Raw genomic sequence first — 19771 nt, forward strand, 5'->3', positions numbered from 1 at the left:
TTGCAATTGAATGAAACCCCTCACTTACTTATCGTCGAGATAGGAATGATTCGTAGATACATCTTAGCTGAATGATTTCCGCATCCGCTTCCGTGTTATGTAAATAGTTTGACTTTTTGAAGATGGGATTATTTGGTGAATTGATGTAATAAGGTTACCAGGAACTTTATCATGGCTTATGTAAGACATTCCGCTTCCGATCCGTTAGCGTGTTACCAATTATCAATTGGATTCCCGCAGTCCTTGCTAGTACAGTAATAAGTAAACTTTCCGGCATTATAGCTTTATTATCATTGATGATGTGTTGCCTTACATTTTGATGACATTCCCAAATTCACATCACCATGTTTCAAGATCAAAAAGTCAAAGTCAAAGTCAAATTGACTAATCTAGATGATCCGTCAGTCAATGCTCCTATTGACTTCCTGAGAGAAGATGTCAAATACGCACAAGAGCATGACTTACAGACTTTAAGTATCTTTACTGCAAGCCAAACCAAAGATGATAAGCCTCTCATGGACGCCGTTGGAAACCCTTCCACATCTTCATCCAAGATTTGGGTAATGTAAAAACTCCCAAATCCGTCACACTTTATATATCACGTGATTTATACCCCTTCATCATTCTAATATCTTTTCAGTTATATCCATGGGGGAGCATGGCGTGATCCACTTGTTACATCCTCTTCTTTTATTCCAACGATCAATTGCCTTGCGTCTTCATCTATTGAATCTAAGATTGCCTCATTTGCATCCATCAATTATCGTCTATCTTCTCATCCATCATTTCCTCAAGATTCTTCTTCAATTCCGAGACACGAATATCGCGATGCTAAGCACCCTGATCACATACAAGATATATGTTCTGCACTATCTTATTTACAATCTAAATACTCCATCGAAGATCAATATTTACTCGTTGGTCACTCATGCGGTGCAACATTAGCAATGCAAATTTCAATGGGAAAAGAATATTTATATTCTTGTGGTATACCAAATGAGCAGTTGAATTTCAAACTCCCACGATATGTTCTTGGAGTAGCTGGAATCTACGACTTAAGATTACTTCGTGACACGCATTCTCATCCTGCATACAATGAGTTTCTCACTCAAGCGTTTGGATCAGATGAAAAAATCTGGGATGAAGTTTCACCAGCGAAAATTTCCAATTTTGAGGAATTTGGAAAGAGTGGAAAGATTCTTGCTTTTTCTACTTCACCAGATGATGATTTGGTTGATGAGTTACAAATCGATGTTATGGTGAAGAGTGTGCAAGGTATTAATGGAGGAGTAGTGGTGAAAGATCTCAAAAATCATTTGGAAGGAACTCACGACAAAATATGGGAGACTGGAAATTTGGCTGATGCTATAGTTGAGTTATTGAATTCATCTGAGTAGTCAAATATAAGTGGAGAGATTTAATGCTAAAGTTCGGAGCTACAAACTCTAATTTGACTTCATTACTTCATCTAGGAAGTTGAATAGAAGTTAGTAGTGATTGGTAAATAATGGCGGGGAATAAAGTAGGTATTTTAGCGGTTGGAGGGGAAGAAATTATCGGGCAGCAGGAAGGAGGTATAGGATGGTGGGGTTGAGGGGTTGAAGGGGTTGAAGGTACAGTGATTGGTCCTGTTATGGCATAGGTTCTGATTCAGAGAGATAAGTGATGATTATTGTTGTAATAATAAGAACTATCTCGTTGTGAATTTACGGATGAATTATTTACAGAGTTATCAAGAGTTAATCGATATAAGAATTAAAGTAGGATAACAATTAACACGATAAATTGCTTAAACTAAATCAAAGAGATGGGAGTCCATTATCTTTCTCGATAACTAATAAGATCATGACCACTCAGGGGATATGTGATATATCCTCAATACTCTGATCATCAATCATTGCATCCATTGAGATTTGTAAAGATCAGCTCCCTTGATCTCTTGTTCTTCCTCACTACTCACCTTCTCTAATTCTTCATCCGTTGGGGTTTCATCAATTCTATAAACCAATTTCCCCGCACTAACTTTACCTTCCGATACTTCCAACATACTAAACTGCAGTCAGTACACATTTATCTTTTCAGAAAACAAAGAAGAGTACAGAAAACTAACTTACCCATCAATTACTCCCTTTAATCCTCCTCGTCTCACAATAGCAGGTTGATTCTTTATCTTTCCCTCCTCAAGTAACTTTGAGCTCATCTTCCAAAATCGAACTGCAAATTCATAATGTTCTGGATAAAATGGAATATCCAAGCCAAATTTGGAAAAAGCTTTCCCAAAAGCAGTATATGCTAAGAAAGCTTTAGCATCAACATTTTCCTCATTTTTTCTTGAAAATGTTTCAACAGGAAGTACACTGATGAATTTCAATTCTCCAGTAAAAGTCCCCTTTTCAGGAAAAGCTTCAGCACAGATGGCGAATGTAGATTCGGAGCATATACAATCATATATATGATGAAGAGATGAATTAGTATGAGCTCGAATATCAGCACCACAAGTGGGAGAATGATAATCAAAAACTGCATCAGCTCCGAGTGATTTGACATAATCAAAGTTTGAGGGACTACAGGTTGTTATGACTGTAAGACCGGATCTTGTTTTGTTAGTTTCGTTTTGTATTTGATAGTTTAACTTTCTTCCCTAGACAAATCTCAAGGGGGATGGAAGAGAAGGGAAGGAAAACTTACAATTTGGCAAATTGAATTGCCATAGCTCCACTAGTTGTACTTCCACCATAAATTAATATGGGAAATGGAGTTTTGGTAGGTTCAGTAGGAAGTGGAAGTTTCATATTCATATAAAGAACTTGACCTGTACTGGTGATTGCTACACCAATTGTTGCTGCATCTTCGAATGACATATTGTCTGGGATTTTAATCAAGACGCCATCTGGTGCAAATATGGTTTCTGCAAATGCACCACTTTCTTTATCATTCTATTTGAAAATTAGTATTTTATGAGATGTGCTGGAAGAGATATTGTCATGAGATGAAGAGATATTTTTATGAGATGTACTGAAAGATGTATTGCTATACAATATTTGAGAGAGAATAAAAATGAGAAAAAGTACTAACGGTATTTCCACCATGGCAAGATCCACAAATACGATCTCCTTTTTTCAAATCCGAATTTTTACATTCTGGTCCAACTTCTTCTACTACACCAGAATAATCACATCCAAGTATATGACCATTCGGTGCAACATCTGATGCATGATGGAAGTCCGCTTATTTTAATGTTAGTTTAATGTTTAAGGTTATTGGAAGTATATGTACAAACTTGGATTGATAGCTACTGCGACAGTCTTGACTTTTACAAAATCGGGCTTCAATGCTGGTTCGGGAATGTTGGATACAATAGCTTTACCAGCTGTTTTGACAATGACTGCCTTCGTGGTGATGGTTTTGAGAGAGGCTCGAAAATTTACGAGATGGGAGGTTTTATGTAGAATTTGGGATGATATCGGATGTCCTAGTGATCAAGAGGAAAGTATGAGAATATAAAAAATGAGAAGTAAATGAGAAGATGAAAGGATTTATCAAAAGATAAAGCAAACCCAAGAACTACTTGGCAATGATTACTCCATTAACCAAATACTATTTATCACACTACTGCGCTTTTGAGGCACATGTTGGTCATATGTTGGTAAAATGTTGATTGGTATGATGGTACGTACAACTCATACGACCATTTCAGAAAAAGAAGAATGTAATCATCCAAGGACCGGATTATCCGGAGAAGTTTAGTTCTTACTGTATTTACATCAAAGTTTATGGGCCCATAATCTCATCCTTGGTATTCAACTTGCTTCTAATTTGACATGAAATTTCAACCATTATCACATGTATAATGTCAATCACCTGATTGATGCGGAAGAAAACTTTTAATGGGAAGGGTTGAACTGGAATTTGTACTGATAATGATAATGAATTAAAACAAGTAGAAAGACAAGTAATAATGAGACTATCTAGATAATAATGAGATTTCGAATCATAAAAGAGAGGTGTATTGAACGCGCATATCACGTGATTCTCTCGACGTCAGTAGCTGGTATTTTCAAAACTAGTGAACAATATCTATATAAATCCAGCAACTTAGAAGCAATGCTTCAAAAAACTTAAAAGTAGCATCTGAAAGATTGACTAGAGTGGTGGCGACGTTTTGGTTTCTTTTAATTGTGGTGTATTCTGGGGTAAGTTGAAGTGAAATTCAAAGAATTCCCATTATTGTAACGACAAAGGAGTAGTAAATCGACGACAAAAGATGCCACAATATGAACAACACTAGTTGATAATAAATTCAAATTTGATATTATCATTTATGGCATGTTCCTTTCTGATTCTCATCGACTCAATCCTGTAAGACAGGTAGCTTTCATCTGATCTTGAAAATTCACTCGTCTTGAATATATAGTTTGGATTTTTGATTCGAAATTCATTCCAGTTTGGAGTCCAGAAATACTCTGTGACTTTATTCTTGAGTAGTTTGTTATGACGATGTATTCGTGTAGCTTTATTTCGAAGTGATTGATAATTTGGCACGCCTAAATAGGGGCAAGATCGGATAAGTCGGAAAGACGAACTCATCCAAAAAGGAGAATCACCTTCCTGGAAAATCAACACCACGAGGTTGAAAATTGATGGATGATAATTAATCTACCGTTGCAAGTTGGAACTGTTTTTCCAACCCAATTCTATGTACAATCTAGTAGATAAATTCTTGGCTTACCATTCACGGGAGTCAAAAAGGTATCAAATTGCCGAAGGATTTCCCATGTATTTTTAAGACATCCATCACGAGGAATCTTCTTACCAAATAATTATTTCACAGTTTCATCAACTATTACACATATAGCCTTACAAGTACAGTAGCCCTTGTATAACTTCTTCAAATCCGACAAGGCTCACACCAGTGACATTCAAGATAATTCTCGATAATCAATCCACATCACGAGCCTTTTCAATAATGTTACACTACTTTATTGATCATGACACCATAAATGCATGCGGGTACTTCCCCAGGACTTGGTTTGTTGCACGTCGTAATCTGCGGATCATCCCATGGTTTAGTCTTTGGTAATATGCATGATACATTTGATTATTTGTTGCATATCTTATATTTCGGGCATCTCCTTAAAATTAATAGTAAAATTTAAAGATATGAGTATGAACCCGAGTAACAGGGGCATGAGGGGGTCATTTTTAAAAGGATATATGCAGGTATGAATGAATTAGGTATGAGGTACATAATCGATGTATCAGACGTATGAGAGGAGTAACAAACAATTGACTTTAACGTGCTGACTCGAATGTACTATCTACAATATACTCATACCCACTCGCCCTACCTACTTATATATACAATCATGATACAATTTTTAGACCTTATCTCAAAATTTACCCTTCCTTTCTTTGATACCACATCATCATACATTAGAATTCCCCTCTCACGTAAACACGCATACATTTCAAAACTTCATCTTGATAACCACGTTTGTTGCACATCGAGTCTCACATTCCGGGCATCACCACATCATTTGGATTACATTTTGATAATTCCAGTAGAACTTTGAATGTAACGTAGTACACTTTCCTGTTCGACTTCCAACTATCATACAATCATATCATATTTCAAATTGTTTTTGTTGCATATCTCGATTTGCGGACTGCTCCGCGGTATACCCACCATCTATATGGCGTCAACTTAATAAATAAATTATCGTCCTTGTGTTACTCTTGGTGTCACTTTTAGTGCGGGGATACTTGCATTTTAGGTTTCACTGACTCCATCTACAGATTCCACAGATTTCACTTTGTTTCACTATATGATGATATTTTGATTATTTGTTGCATATCTTATTTTGCCGCAACTGCCTTCTTTTCTATTGTTGTGATAATGACTTGCTTATAGATACTCCACGTATTATTGAATATCGTTTGATTTACATTTACATAGAATATGTAGTTCCGTTGAGATTTATTGTGGGTAGAATATCCACATTGATGTATGATAAACCGAAAGGAGAAGAGTTTAATCATTTGGGTTGTAATGCAGAAGTCCCGCTTTAGGATTGAAGATGTATGGTTTGCCCCACTACTACCCCTCATACTTTATTTGGGATGGAGAAAATGGGGAAATATCGACACGTGAAAGTAAATTACTGGTAGAAAGGAATTTGAAGAAGTAATGGCCTAGATCTTTTGATTTTGAGTACAACTAAAGAGTTCTCTTATTTGTGTAACTAGGTTAGTACGGGTAAATATTTATTCTCCGTTCCGAATGAAGTGATTTAGAATGATATTCTTTTCGGGTTTGTTACTTGATTATGTTTTTTTGTTACTTGATTCTGTTTTATTTGCATACTTGAAAGAAAGATAATTATGATTGATTGCATAGACAAGTATATTGAAAACCAACCAGAGATATATTTTTACTTAGGTTTTGTGGAGAGATTAAGAAGTGAATGCCCGAAATATCATACATCTCAAATGGTAAGCGAGAATCCCGAAATATAACATTTAATCTATTATAAGTCACATGAAATCATAGATGAGTTGAATAGATGGATCGAATAGATGAATCTTCAAGGTTGAAATGGAGACAGAATATGAAACCTATCTACTCATATTTATTCTCATGTACATGGTTTCCACACTCAAATCGAAATTGCGGAGAAAATGCTACCATACTTACAATATCTTTGCAGGAAAAGGAAATAAGTAGTGCCGTACACCAAATAATTATACAGGTGACCTCGCTAAGAGGCATTTCTCAGCTGAAATGTACTCAGATTCATTGTCAAGCTGACTGCATGTGACAACAAAGAATTTATGCTCGCCAACGGGGTTCACCCCTATAAATTCGCCACTAATGAGTTGAAGAACTCGCGCCCAATTCTAGATGTGCAACATCAATTTTGAGAAACCCCAATTATTTACTACATGAACCAATCATAATTAGATTTAACAAGAAATTAATTAAGAAGCAAGTTCATAAACTCGCGCCCAATATTAGATATGCAACAAAACTTTGATAAAAGTCAATTATTTGTTCAATGAGCGGCAATTAACCAATCAAATATCCTTTTCGAGGATCGTAAGACGTGGACATGACTTACAACAAAGGGGAAAGTTTTACTACTAAAATTTAGGCGAGTGACTACGACATAGTAGAATAGTCTGGACTGCATCGGTATATTCACGCCTAATTTCAGATATGCAATAGAAATTTTAGAACAGTGAGTTGTTTCTTGAGCTCTAATGTTGAGATTGAATCATGAGCTTTTGATTGTATGGTTAAGATAGAAATTCTTCCCTTCCCATCCCCAAATTATTCGGGGAGGAAACGTAATGGGAGTTAACTCTTTAGTTTTATGTTCGTACTATGGTTTAATTTTACACCTATTTCTTCGCCTTTATGACCCCGCATGGCCTGCTCAGGAGTCAATTTTCCCATATCTAACTTCAGGGTAAATATCTGGAAGAGTTGGAGTTAGAGGGGTCAGAGGAATAGTTTCTCAACATATTCCCCTTGGTCTTTAAATGTCATCATTAGAACAGAACACTGTATTATTGATGATGCATCTAGTCATACTATCTCTCCCTCTCCCATTACACTTTCTGTTTGAATGGCCAATTAGAAATTATGTATTCTTTGAAGATTTGGGAGATTGGTTAAGCCACAATACTTCGAAGTCTCGAATCTATGAATTACTAAAATGATTTCATGGATCGATTTGGGAAAGACGGGGTTATGGTACCAGCGTAACTTAAACATTTGAGTAGAGTGGAATATATATTTCTATCTTCATACCTTAGACTTATTGAAAGGATAGAGTGGAGTTTTATTGTTGGGTTTTGCTACCATCGGAGTATAGACTTTCCTCATGATAGTGTTTAGTATTACAAAATAGCTTAGGAAAACCGTACAAGTAACCACAAATTGTATAATCATGCAATTTTAATACCAAGCGAAATACTCATATTAGAATATCTCTCAACACCATGATGAAAAGTGTAAAGATACCGTTAAAGCAAACTGTAACCAGACCACAAGCGTACCCCTCATTCTCTCATTCTCAATTTCAGCATTACCTTATAGAAGATTTTCCACACAACTCAAACATTTCCAAACCAAACTTTTACTCATCAATTACCAAAGAATGATTTCCCACTCTCGCGTCCTTTCATCAAACCATTGAAACAAAGACGCGAACACATACAATATACTGCCACGGAAAAAGAAAACATGATATTACACTACGCAAACCCCACATACCTTGTCCTCCAACGGCATTTAAATTTGCCAAAAGTCAACTATCGTTTGTAGCATCTATAAATTGCATACGAAATCGAACGATACTCATTTACGCTATATATTCAAAAGCCCTATCTAACCGGCTGAGTAGAAATAGGCAATCTTCACGAGATTCCCCTCGCATCCCAAACCTATCTAATTCAATCAATTCAATTCACTCCACCAATCTAGGGACTTCTGAAGAAGATAAATCTTAAAGAAACCCCATATTTACTCTTTCTATCGTCTAAATGACCTCAGTACCTACCTAGTCCCTTGCTTCAAATTTCAGCTGAATATTATGAACGCACGCACGGTTACTATTCAATCAATCACTCACCACTGATGAAATGACGATGAAACCGCGTCAAGGTTCAAGAACCAAATTCGAAGATGCACTTGCTACCGATGATCTGGGAGGTGTTTTTCCTACAATCAAAATTTATATTTCTCTAGCCTTCCAGCTTGAAAGTTCTTGCGATGAGATATCCTTCGTCAGGAGAATTGAACATTTAAATCCCCACTATCTTTATCGGTAAGACCTTGCTCACTTGATTGATATCTTAGGTTCCAAGTACCCAGTTCAGTTTATTTCAAAAAGTAGAGAAAGAGCAAAACAAAAGGAAACAAAATAAACAAACCTCATTCATCTCAACTCGATCACATATCCATATCTCGCACGAGAATTCGTATATTTTTATCTATTCCCATCATCCCGGTTGATCCAAGTAGATCTAGTCATTTACGAATGATTAATCGCCGAATAATTTGTTTCATCTTTTCATCTTTTCATCTTTTCATCTCCAATCGTAAAGTGATCATCAATTATGATTATTCGATATAAAGAATTACTAGGAATATCGCTGTATCATGATTTCTATATATATAAAACCTTCCCGTCCTATGCAGTAATCAATCAATCAATCAGAATCGAAAATCTTACCTAGTACTTTTCACCAGCGTCGTATTAAAAATTCCCAAAACCCCGTATACTGGATCTGAAAATCATGTATGTATGATTTCTTATTTTGTGTCGGGATGAAACTGGGAATAATGAGGCTTGGGAATTTGATTAGCGAAAAGTGGCGTGCGTTAGGCGGGGTGGGGGGGGGGGATGCTGAATGGGAATTCAGGGTATTCATTCGGTTAGAGTTGCGGTTTGTTTGTTGGATCCTGGAGTTTACGTGACATTAATAGTATTGATCTTTGATAATTGATCATCCATCTCCCATCTTCATTTTCTGAGTCTATCTTCATACACATTAATATTCAATACATTAACATCACAATCACCATTCACTTCACTCTACAAAATACTTTACAACCAGATAAAATTTATAAATAGAGCCACAATACTACCCTCAAAAAAGCCTCAAAGTAAAGATCAATAAACGATCTCAGCGCCGACCAAAATGACGGTTCTATCCGTCCCCATTCTTCCCACTTTGAGAGCTCGTTCATTCCACCATTTAAAATGCATTCGTTTGGTCCATGTTGCTCCCAAAAGTTCATGATTTAAATAAAACAAAATAGTAAACTAATCCTTATCCTATCAATGAATGGACTAGCAAGCGAATTTTTAGACTTCCCGTCGTGAACCCTAAAGCACAGACTTGTGAGTGAGGAAGTTGACGTTCATCAATCAATTATAAGTTATGATGGTATGATGGGTTGATCTGTAGAAGTAAGTAAAGCCTATTCTATCCATCTACTACCTATCTACCTATCGATTAATAACGAGAGAAATCTCAAATCAGACAAAAGAAATTTCGATCAAGTACAAAATTAAGATTTACGAAGTACAATATACTATTGGTGGAAATCTCAATTCTATATTTAAAGATTCTGGACCTCCTCCCCTCAGAGGAGACACATCCGCATCCGATGATGAGATGAGGCTGATAGTGTAAGAGATATTCAGGGGAGAAGGAAAAAAAGGAAAGAAAGATAACTAGGACCAAAATCAGTTGTGCCGCTAGAATCATCCAATTTTGAAAATTGTAAATGTTGATGGGTTGGATTTTCAGCGAAGGGAGAGATGGAATGGGTCGATGTGACGTAGATTGAATATCCTATCCTATCTAATCCTATCCTATTCTTTCCTATAATACGGAAATTCGAGATGACGAAGAGATGGAATACAAGGACAAGGAAAAATATCCCATAAAGTATGGGTATGTATGAAATATCAAATCACAATTTCTAAATCATGAAATGTATTGGTACGGAGTACGAAATATAATATTGCTTTGTTTTGATTTCATATTTCAACCAACCCCAATATCACCACTGACACTACCTAACACCCAGAAAAATATATCTTCAACTTATCGAACAAAGCTATGTCCTCTCTCTTTCTCCATTTTCATACATAAATTCCCTCTGTATCTCCGCCGCCCCATTTTCTTTCCCGTGGAGATACTAGAAACCGTATTTTTTCCGAATAGCTGGTACGGTAACGGTGCATTGGGCATGTAAGGTATGTAGTATGTATGGTAAACAACACATCGTAATTCACACATCTTTGATTCGATTCAATTCAATTTTTAACCGTAGATATCCATTCATCTATCAATTCATTGTCCTATTTTCATTTCCATCCAAAAAGCCACGCAAGGATGTCTCATACCGAAGAATCTAGCCCGACGCCATAGAGAATGATATCAATTATTCATTTTTACAGAGATTTGAAATCTGGACTCTGTACAGTGTACAATGTACAATGTATATATATATACATATATATATACATACATACATATATACATATATACATACATATTTCCATACATAATCTATTCGAGTTCCGGGAATCCCATTTCCAAAACCATCCAAATCCAGCCCTGTAATAATGTGACAGCTTGGTTAGGTTGGGCCCAACAACCGTTGAGAATAAAGTTTTTTCTCTGGGACCAAAAAGTTAAATGTTGGGTCCTCCGTCCCCTTCCATACCGATATACGAAGGGGTTTTGGGGATGAATAGATAAATATATCGTCATTATACCTTTCTAAACCCATCGAATTTCTACCGCCGTTTCTTCTGGTGGGGATCGAGATACTTTGGATACAAGATCTTCGTTCTTGTTATCTCTTTTGGATTTCACGCGCATGTATACGCCGCGGGTATACTGTTTTCTATGTACGAAGTATGTATGTCCCAAACTATAATCTTAACTACATTCCAGCCTAGATGGAGTGGAGCTTTGAGGAATCGATACTCCGTACATGACAGAAGCTTCTGAGCTTGATAATGCAATAGAATGGAATGATATATGTATGCACGGAATTTGAGAAGTATCAATCCGTGGTATTACCATATTGGTGATAAGTTACAACTCACCAGATGGATTTCTTTTATGAAAGCTTGATTTGGGTAATGCGAGTACGATGTTTGCGCGATGTTATTCGGTAGCCAGCATTTAGCAGCTAGTAGCCAACAAGCAAGTAACTACAATCAATATACTGCTGTTTGTATTATCTGTACATTAGGAAGATTTGCCATTCATTCGTTCGGGGAAAAGATAGCCGGTTTCTCTTTACTGTGAGGTGATGTGCTGTGTATGTAAATGCATCGTATCGTATCTCCATCCTCGTGTTTTCACCCCTTTCGATTCATGTTGTGTTTGTGTACTTCATCAATCCGTAGCACATCTCACAAATCGTGATTCAACACACGACTGACGATTTCCAAAACCTCATGTTACATCCCCCTCCTCAAACGTACATTGACCAATCCAATGTTCAGATATCAATTACAATCTAGCCCCTCTTTGGATTCTGGGATCAAAAGCATGTATTTGTATATATGTGTGTGTGTGTGTGTGTGATGGAATTAATTTATATACATGCTCCGTACACGGATAGAATGTATTTTCATGCACTCATGTTCCATTGTGATACCGTTTCCTGCAATGCGGCGACTTCATACGCATGGCATGTGAGAATTTCTGGAAATGTGTTGGCGTGCAGATGAGATGGGTACCTCCCTTCTACCGAGAATCATAGCATGATTTTACTTTGTAGATATGTTGTGTTGGAATTTGAACGCATGATTGTATGTAGGTTCACGGAGTGTGTATGGATGTATGTGTGTGTATGTACCTAGGCTGACGGACTGGCTGGCTGGAGTGTGGTGCAATCATATTGATACATACATGGAGGCTGATATGTTGAAGAAAGAGGAGAAAGGGCTTGGTAAACCGGACATGACACTGGACTTGACATTGTATATTTTGTTGGATTTGTGATGTGAATGATCGAGTTGAAATCATTTATTCAAAGTCACATAAGTTATCACGACAATTAAATAGATTTCCTCTACCGATTATTTCCTTATGAGTCTGCCTACTAGGCAGAGATGAAAAAATGCCTTATCTATTATTATTCCATACAGAGCAAACTAACTGACCTCCGAGCCTCCCTCTGTGTGAATCCCCAAACCCTAAGGAAAAACCACTGACGAATAGAATCATGCGTATCGTAAAATACGAAGGCTCTCATCTCATTCGTTCACTTCATTCACACCAAAATCACCCATCAAACCACATCTAGGTTAATAAATGCAGGGTAAAAAAAGCCAAGACCATTCCAAAATATTACCGGAGTCTCCATCTGAATTTCTTGGGAAAAATACCAATGCCATGGCAAGGCACCAAAAACCAAAAAACCAAAAAACCAATGTGAGTACCGGATGATTATGACAAAGAAAATGATGACTGTTTTTTTGATTTTTGGGTATCAAATCATAATGGATAATTTTGATTTATCTTTTAGACAGTGCCACATTGGTAATATAATGTTTACTTTTGGGTATGTGACATCCCTTCACCACCCGATTATGGATCGGATTGAGTGGGGTTTTAGGGTCGATCAAATCAGCGCTCGTTCCATAATCCATTTGATGATTATTATTCAGGGATTTCTAGGAGAAGGAGAGGGTCTTTGAGAGGGTCTTTGAGAGGGTCTTGCTTTTTACCGTTTATTGGGTTGAAACTTATAGAATGGGATGGGATGGCGGGATGAACGGGATGGTCTTGCCGTATGCAAAGTCGTGAACTGGTAAATTCTTAAATCCTTGATGGGAAGAGATCGATCCCTAGAAATGATTTTCGTAAAATTGAGGGGATTTCCTTTTTTTATACTTTGAGTGATGTCAGTTTGTGATAAATATATATATTTTTCTTTTCTTTGATATGAAGGTTTGGGTTTCATGATATTGTGATTGTCTGATCTCATGAAGATGTAATGTATGGAGTATGTGAATGAGGAGGTAATGAAAGAAGAAATTATTTGAAACGAAGTCTATTCTTGTCGTCGATGGTCGACGCGAATCATCACACATTTTCCCTTTACTCCACACCAACCATTGACCGGGATATTTTCAATTCATGGGTCAGTAGGTGTAGAATTGTTTAACTAAATTCCGAATAGTATCATTCTACCGATTTATCCTTGACTTACCTACTTGATGGTCCGCGCGGTCGATAGGTAGATATAACGGGTATCAAAAAAAGTTACCGTACCACCCTACCTTTCATATATGCATTGAGTAATGGTGCTCCGATGTTAAGACTTGCCGAACGGGTTGATGATATTGATAATTGGTGATTCGATTGTTGAAGATACGACACAAGAAGAATAATTCGATGGTTTTGAGAGGGGGAGGGGAATTGTTGTCTTACGATTTTCGCGATCAATGAAGAGGGAATAACCGAATGAGTGGTTTTTGATTATTATACCGATAACTATTTACTACTTACTATATACTTGGTCAATTGATTAGATATTAAAAAAATCGAAAGATACAACTATTAACAAACAAAGGATATTGTACCCAATCATTGTAGCTATGTAAAGATTTTCATGGTTCTCGAGTCTCGATCGAGTTTGATCCATAACAAAATATCATTCATTGATCAAAATACCTAGGGTAATATCCACCTATCACCGAACTCGACTCTTTAGATAGTAGATATCATCTATCATTATCATATGAAATCTACTCCTACCGAGGTATCTAACGGGATTAAAGATTGTGATGAATATATCTTTTTATCAATTCTCTTTACTTTTGTGATGGATATTTGACTTTATGACTTCATGACTTCATTCGGTATCATTACCGTTGTAGATTTGATCCTCAATTTGAGGAATGGAGGGAATCGGGAAATCAAAGGAATTCTCGACTCCGTAGAAATTCAAGTACTTCTATACTATTTACTACCAGTACCTAACAAACTATTAAAAAATTAAGTCCGAAAATCTACGAGTAGTTAACAAAAATACCCCAGTATTTTGACCCATAAAGCAACACGGACATATACTAAAATTGTACATTTTAACCACACTCATTCATCTAGAGGTTCCAATAGTAAGGTTACTCCTTTAGTCATTTCTCTAGTCATCCTTCAAAATCCATCTTACATGGTGAGTGGTTGGGTGAAAAGGAGGAGGTAATTCAAGTTGACATTGGACAATAGGGATAGATCAAAGTCTTCCAACCCTACGAACAGTAAAAAATATACCCTAGTATAAAGTAACATATTTGGAGGTTATTCCTCTAATAAGTTTAATCGTACATAGCTACTATACGGACATAAACCTTTTTTGGCCTGGAACCTAGAACCTAGAACCCTTGAATGATTGAAGTCAACCTTCAAATCAATCATACCCCCCTCTTCTCAAACAGAAAGAACCCTTTTTTTTTGTCAAGGAAAATCCAAATCGATTAACTGGATCGAATGATATTTCTTACTTTACACCTCATTGTTGCATATCAACAAAAGACTTCAAACCAAACCTAAAGTAATTATAAGTACATTATCAACTCTTTCCCCCGAAACTCAAAATACTTCTCCTCCTTTCGAATCTTCGATACGTGTCAGAATTACAATCTCATGAGAAGTGGAGTTTAAGAGTGGTTATTTGTATAACTTTTGTTATAAATCATTCGAATCCAAATTCAAATTCGAGACCACCATCACCCGAATTGAAATACGAGTACTCACAAGAACTTAGACTGCCTACTTTGACAATCACAGTCACATTCACATTCACATTCTTGAAATCAACCTCGCCATCGTTTTGATTTCAACTTTTTTGACAATATTCTTATTCAACATCTCAACTCATCTCGCCTTGTTGCATCTCATCGTACTCATCTCATCACATCACATCACACACATCTCATCGCATATAATCTCATTACTTTTAATATTCAATCTACTCATCATCATCTTGTTTACCATCCCATCCATTTGGAACCATTGCCCTCATACTCGGGTACATTTTATGCATTTAACAATATCCACGGTATCCAAACAAAAGTCAAGCAATTCCACCATTCTCCACCAACGACAAGCCATCAAAAAAATACCAAGCATTTTGATTATTCGGGAACTATCAAGCCCCCACATTATTTTACTTTTTGGTTCTCTCTTGTCCCGTCTATCTGGCACGCTGCCTCGCTGGCTCGCTAATTTCCAATCATCCCATTCATCTCCCTTTTCTCTCCTCTTTTTCTTCAACCGATATCTACCTACATACAGCTGAAATTCGATAAAGAGGTCATCTCGATAACATATATAGACTTGAGAGTCAAGATACACATACACAACATTACTACTACTAACATCACCTCGAACACTTATTACGAGTCTTATTACAATTCTTACTACGATTCTTACTACTTGCAACATATTACCACCAACTATCTAATACATCTTTTTGTCATACAATTATTCAAGACAATTGATTACCACACCCATCATTCGACACAACCTTTCGGTTCCTTTTACATAATAATTTTGGCAAGACACAACATATAATTATCGTCCAATTTTTTGGGTCTCCAATATTTTCCCTGTATACCGGTACATTGGTTCCGAAACGCACGAGGTGGACGATCGATTGAAGTTTAATCGTAGTGACACTTCGCACCCAAGAAACAAAAGGGGATTTATTTTTATTCTACAAGGAGATTAATACGCCACTTTTTGTTAGGAGAGGAAGGAAATTCTTGGGGGAAGAAAAGTATAACAAATTGATGGAATCTCGAATTTAGTTTTCAAGGGTTTCGAGTTTTACTTTGAGTGTTGGGTTTCTGGGGTCTTGGGGATTTTCTTCATCGATATATGTTCCTCATATTGGTTCATCATTTTTATCAGTTCGATACATTGACGAATTAATTTCCAAAAATTCAACAATCAATTTCGACGGATCGACATACATTACGGACTACCGACCACGGATTACGGATTACGGAATATATCTTTAAAAATAGGACCCCGCAACAATGAGTTCTTCAGCGCAAGGAGCACCGAGAGCACCGGCAGTATCTACAATTCCTACAACATCAAATGATGATAAAAAGAAAGGATTAAGTCGAGTTTTGGGACGAATGAAGACGGTTTTAAAAAGAAGTGATGGATCAAAAAGATTGTCTTTTGTTGAAAAGTCTTCAACTTCAATTACAACAGGAGGACCGAGGTAAGCAATGAATATTTCAATACATTATTTTTATTGTGATGTTTTACTATGTCTACGTAAGGTTTTAGATTCGGAATTTGAGGATTGAGAATTTGGATTGAGGATTGAAGATTGAAGATTGAAGTTCATATTTAATAATAACTTGTCAATTTCTTAGTGTCCCTAAATCCACTGATCAAACATCAAAATCAAAGCCAACACCAACACCAGCGCCAGAACCATCAAAGGAAATACCCGTCTCCATTCCCGCTGTCGTCGAAACGAAACAAACTACCAATACCACTACCAAAACTACTACTCCTAGCACAACAAAACAACAACAATCTAAAACTAAATCTCAACCTCAACCTCAACCAACAAAAATATCTCGAGCAGAAATTAATGCTGAAAGAGCTAGAAAATTAGCTGAACGTTTTCAATTGCAAATCGAACCTCATGAATGGCAAACTCTTACTGGAGAAAAAGATGTTTGGAGAATCGAAAAACCTATTCGAATGAGAATTCATAGAACTTGTCATAAATGTGATACAACATATGGTGCCAATAAAATTTGTACCAATTGCGATCATCCAAGATGTACAAAATGTCCTAGATATCCTTTAAAGAAGAAAGATAAGGGAAAAGCAGCAATTGCGAATATAGGACCAACAAAAGTGGAAGTTGATAAAGAATGGAAAAAAGCCGAGAAATTAATCATGACTTTACCGAGTCATAAAGTGGGTGGTCAACCTTTGGTTCGGAAAAAACCTACTCAAAGAGTTAGAAGAACTTGTCATGAATGTTCGACTCTTTTTACGGCGGGAAATAAAATTTGTATAACTTGTTCTCATACTCGTTGTGCTGATTGTCCTCGAAATCCGTACGTTCTTTTTTTTATTTTACTTTTTTTCTTTCTTTTCCCCCCCCCTTTTCCTTTTGTTTCTCTATTTCAAATAGTCGAGTTAAATAGTCTGCCTCCACGGCAGTGGCCCCCGGAGGGCCAGCGGAGCGTCATTTCATTCCAATTCAATTCAATTCAGTTCAATTGATTGATTGATTGATTGATTGATTGATTGATTGATTGATTGATTGATTGATTGATTGAATTATTTCCCCTTCATCTTCCCTTCCCCCCCTTGAAATTCACAAACTTACCTCACCAGACCCAAGAAAAAGAAATATCCCGATGGCTACCCTGGCGATCAACCATCCTCCATACACAAAAAATTCGCATGTCATAAATGTGATAAAACATTCCCTCATCATTCCTCCTCGGATTCAAAAACTAGTACACAAGAATGTACAAGGTGTAAACATATTAGATGTGATATGTGTATGATAGCTGTTCCGCGGAAAGTGGTACCGGAGCCGGATCCGGAAGTAATGAGGAGAGTGGAGGAGAAATTGAGGGGGTTGAGTATTAGAAGACCGACGACGGTGGATGTGGTTGTTTGAGATGGTGGTGGGGTAGGAATGTGAAGAAGTTGATCAAAAGGGGCAAATGGAAAGGAGGAAAGATAAAGAGAAGGATGCATGGACGGATACTCGAGCAGAAAAATATACATTGGAACTTCTCACATTTTTTCACAGCATCTACATTTTTGCATTTTTGGAGGGGTTCGGCATTTCTTTGCATAGCATAGGAAAGATGAAATGAAGAACGAGAGCGAGAGTTGATGAGGGAAGATATCGGGAAATCATTCGTTTCGAAAGAATTACCAAAAAATACGAGGCGATGAAAGTAGCGAGCGTGGATTGTGTATGGATGTGGATGGATATATGCATGCGCATTAACATTTTTGAGTTTGAGTTTGAATTTATTTTTGCTTTTTTGTGGCATTAAATTGCGTTTGTCTGGGAGGATTGATTGATACCTTTTTGTGTTTTTTGAAATTGCTGGGTTGTGTGGAGAGGGTGTGGGTGTGAGGTGTATCGAGAAGAAAAGGGGCACAGTGCGAGAAGGAAAGGAGATGGAGGAAGAGGATAAGAGGGACAAGATAAGAGAGAGGTGGAATGGAGAAGATGTTCGAATGCACACATATATATACGGCCGATACAATATGACATTATATATTTGTCTACCTAGGTATCTATTGGTGGGACTTTGTGATTGTTTGAATGGTGGAAGTTTGGGGTGGGATAGTGGGGTAGCGATATGGATACATAAATAGAAATGTATGGAGGTGGAAGTAAGAAGTTGGTTTCTCGACTGTTGTCTTTGATTGATTTGTGGAGGTAAGTGGGTAGTGAGCGTCTGAGGTTTTGATTGTGATTTTTGGGATTATAAGTATGCGCGTTTCTGTGGGCTTTGGTGCAGTGTGGGAGGGGATGAAATGAGATGGGGCTGTTTGTACGAATGTTCAGTTGGGGGTTGGGAGATGAAATGGGATGGATTTGGATGAGATGAGGGGAGATGAGGGAAGAGGAGAAGAGATAAGATGAGATGAAAGGACAGCAGGTAGTGGAGCCAAAGTGGAAGGTGGAAAATGATAGATTCTTAGGTTTTGAATCGGATTAACAATATGTGAAGGGGGACTGTGATAATTTGCATGTATTTATTTATTTATTTATTTACTTGTTGACTTATTTGGGGAATGGGGAACGGGGAGATGGAAAATAAGGGAGGGTGAATTGAGTAGAAGACACTCGGCGGGAAATCGAGGAAAGTGGTGGGGCGGGGGGAAATTTAGTAGGGTTTGAGTAGGTAGGTGGTAAATATATGAAATGTTGAGATTTACGGTTCAATGGATAGAAAGGATTGGAAAGATGTGACTGGGTAAAAGAGGAATATGATAATTTGATATGACGGGAGAAAAAGAAATGGTAAAGTTGGATATAAGAAGCGGATTGAGATTAAATTTGTAACGTAGAGGTTCATTTTATTTGAGTTTGGATTGATGATGATAGAGAGAGTGAGGGAAGAAGCGTGTGTGTGTGTGGTGTCAGGAGCGATATAATAAAGTAGGATGAACGAGGGGACGTTGATATTTTAAAGTATGATACTAAAAA

General features: G+C 37.0%; 3 protein-coding genes across 3 annotated transcripts; 2 read left to right on the top strand and 1 right to left on the bottom strand.

The window, feature by feature from the left end:
• Window positions 1–344: 344 nt before the first annotated feature.
• Window positions 345–1397, top strand: EAF01_006278 (uncharacterized protein; the record flags this gene model as incomplete). Its single annotated transcript, XM_038914532.1, has 2 exons — window positions 345–565; window positions 641–1397. 2 exons carry the CDS (start codon window positions 345–347, stop codon window positions 1395–1397), a joined length of 978 nt encoding a protein of 325 aa, XP_038769487.1.
• A 497-nt stretch (window positions 1398–1894) lies between these two features.
• EAF01_006279 (uncharacterized protein) lies at window positions 1895–3640 on the bottom strand (the record flags this gene model as incomplete). The annotated part of the gene is made up of 6 exons (XM_038914533.1): window positions 1895–2048; window positions 2115–2594; window positions 2689–2936; window positions 3076–3227; window positions 3281–3389; window positions 3611–3640. The coding sequence occupies 6 exons, from the start codon at window positions 3638–3640 to the stop codon at window positions 1895–1897; spliced, it is 1173 nt and encodes a 390-aa protein (XP_038769488.1).
• Window positions 3641–14991: 11351 nt separating this feature from the next.
• Window positions 14992–19771, top strand: EAF01_006280 (uncharacterized protein). The gene is made up of 3 exons (XM_038914534.1): window positions 14992–16783; window positions 16941–17642; window positions 17926–19771. Exons 1-3 carry the CDS (start codon window positions 16590–16592, stop codon window positions 18215–18217), a joined length of 1188 nt encoding a protein of 395 aa, XP_038769489.1. The 5' UTR covers window positions 14992–16589; the 3' UTR covers window positions 18218–19771.

The sequence above is a fragment of the Botrytis porri genome, assembly GCF_014898465.1.
Source record: "Botrytis porri strain MUCL 3234 chromosome Unknown BPOR_008, whole genome shotgun sequence".
Classification (NCBI taxonomy): Eukaryota; Fungi; Ascomycota; class Leotiomycetes; order Helotiales; family Sclerotiniaceae; genus Botrytis; species Botrytis porri.

What these genes read in the sequence shown, in the direction of transcription:
- EAF01_006280 (XM_038914534.1), top strand. Translation starts at nt 16,590, where the DNA reads ATGAGTTCTTCAGCGCAAGGAGCACCGAGAGCACCGGCAGTATCTACA. An exon ending in ATTACAACAGGAGGACCGAG is followed by an intron (nt 16,784 to 16,940) that starts GTAAGCAATGAA and finishes TCAATTTCTTAG; the next exon opens with TGTCCCTAAATCCACTGATC. An exon ending in GCTGATTGTCCTCGAAATCC is followed by an intron (nt 17,643 to 17,925) that starts GTACGTTCTTTT and finishes TTACCTCACCAG; the next exon opens with ACCCAAGAAAAAGAAATATC.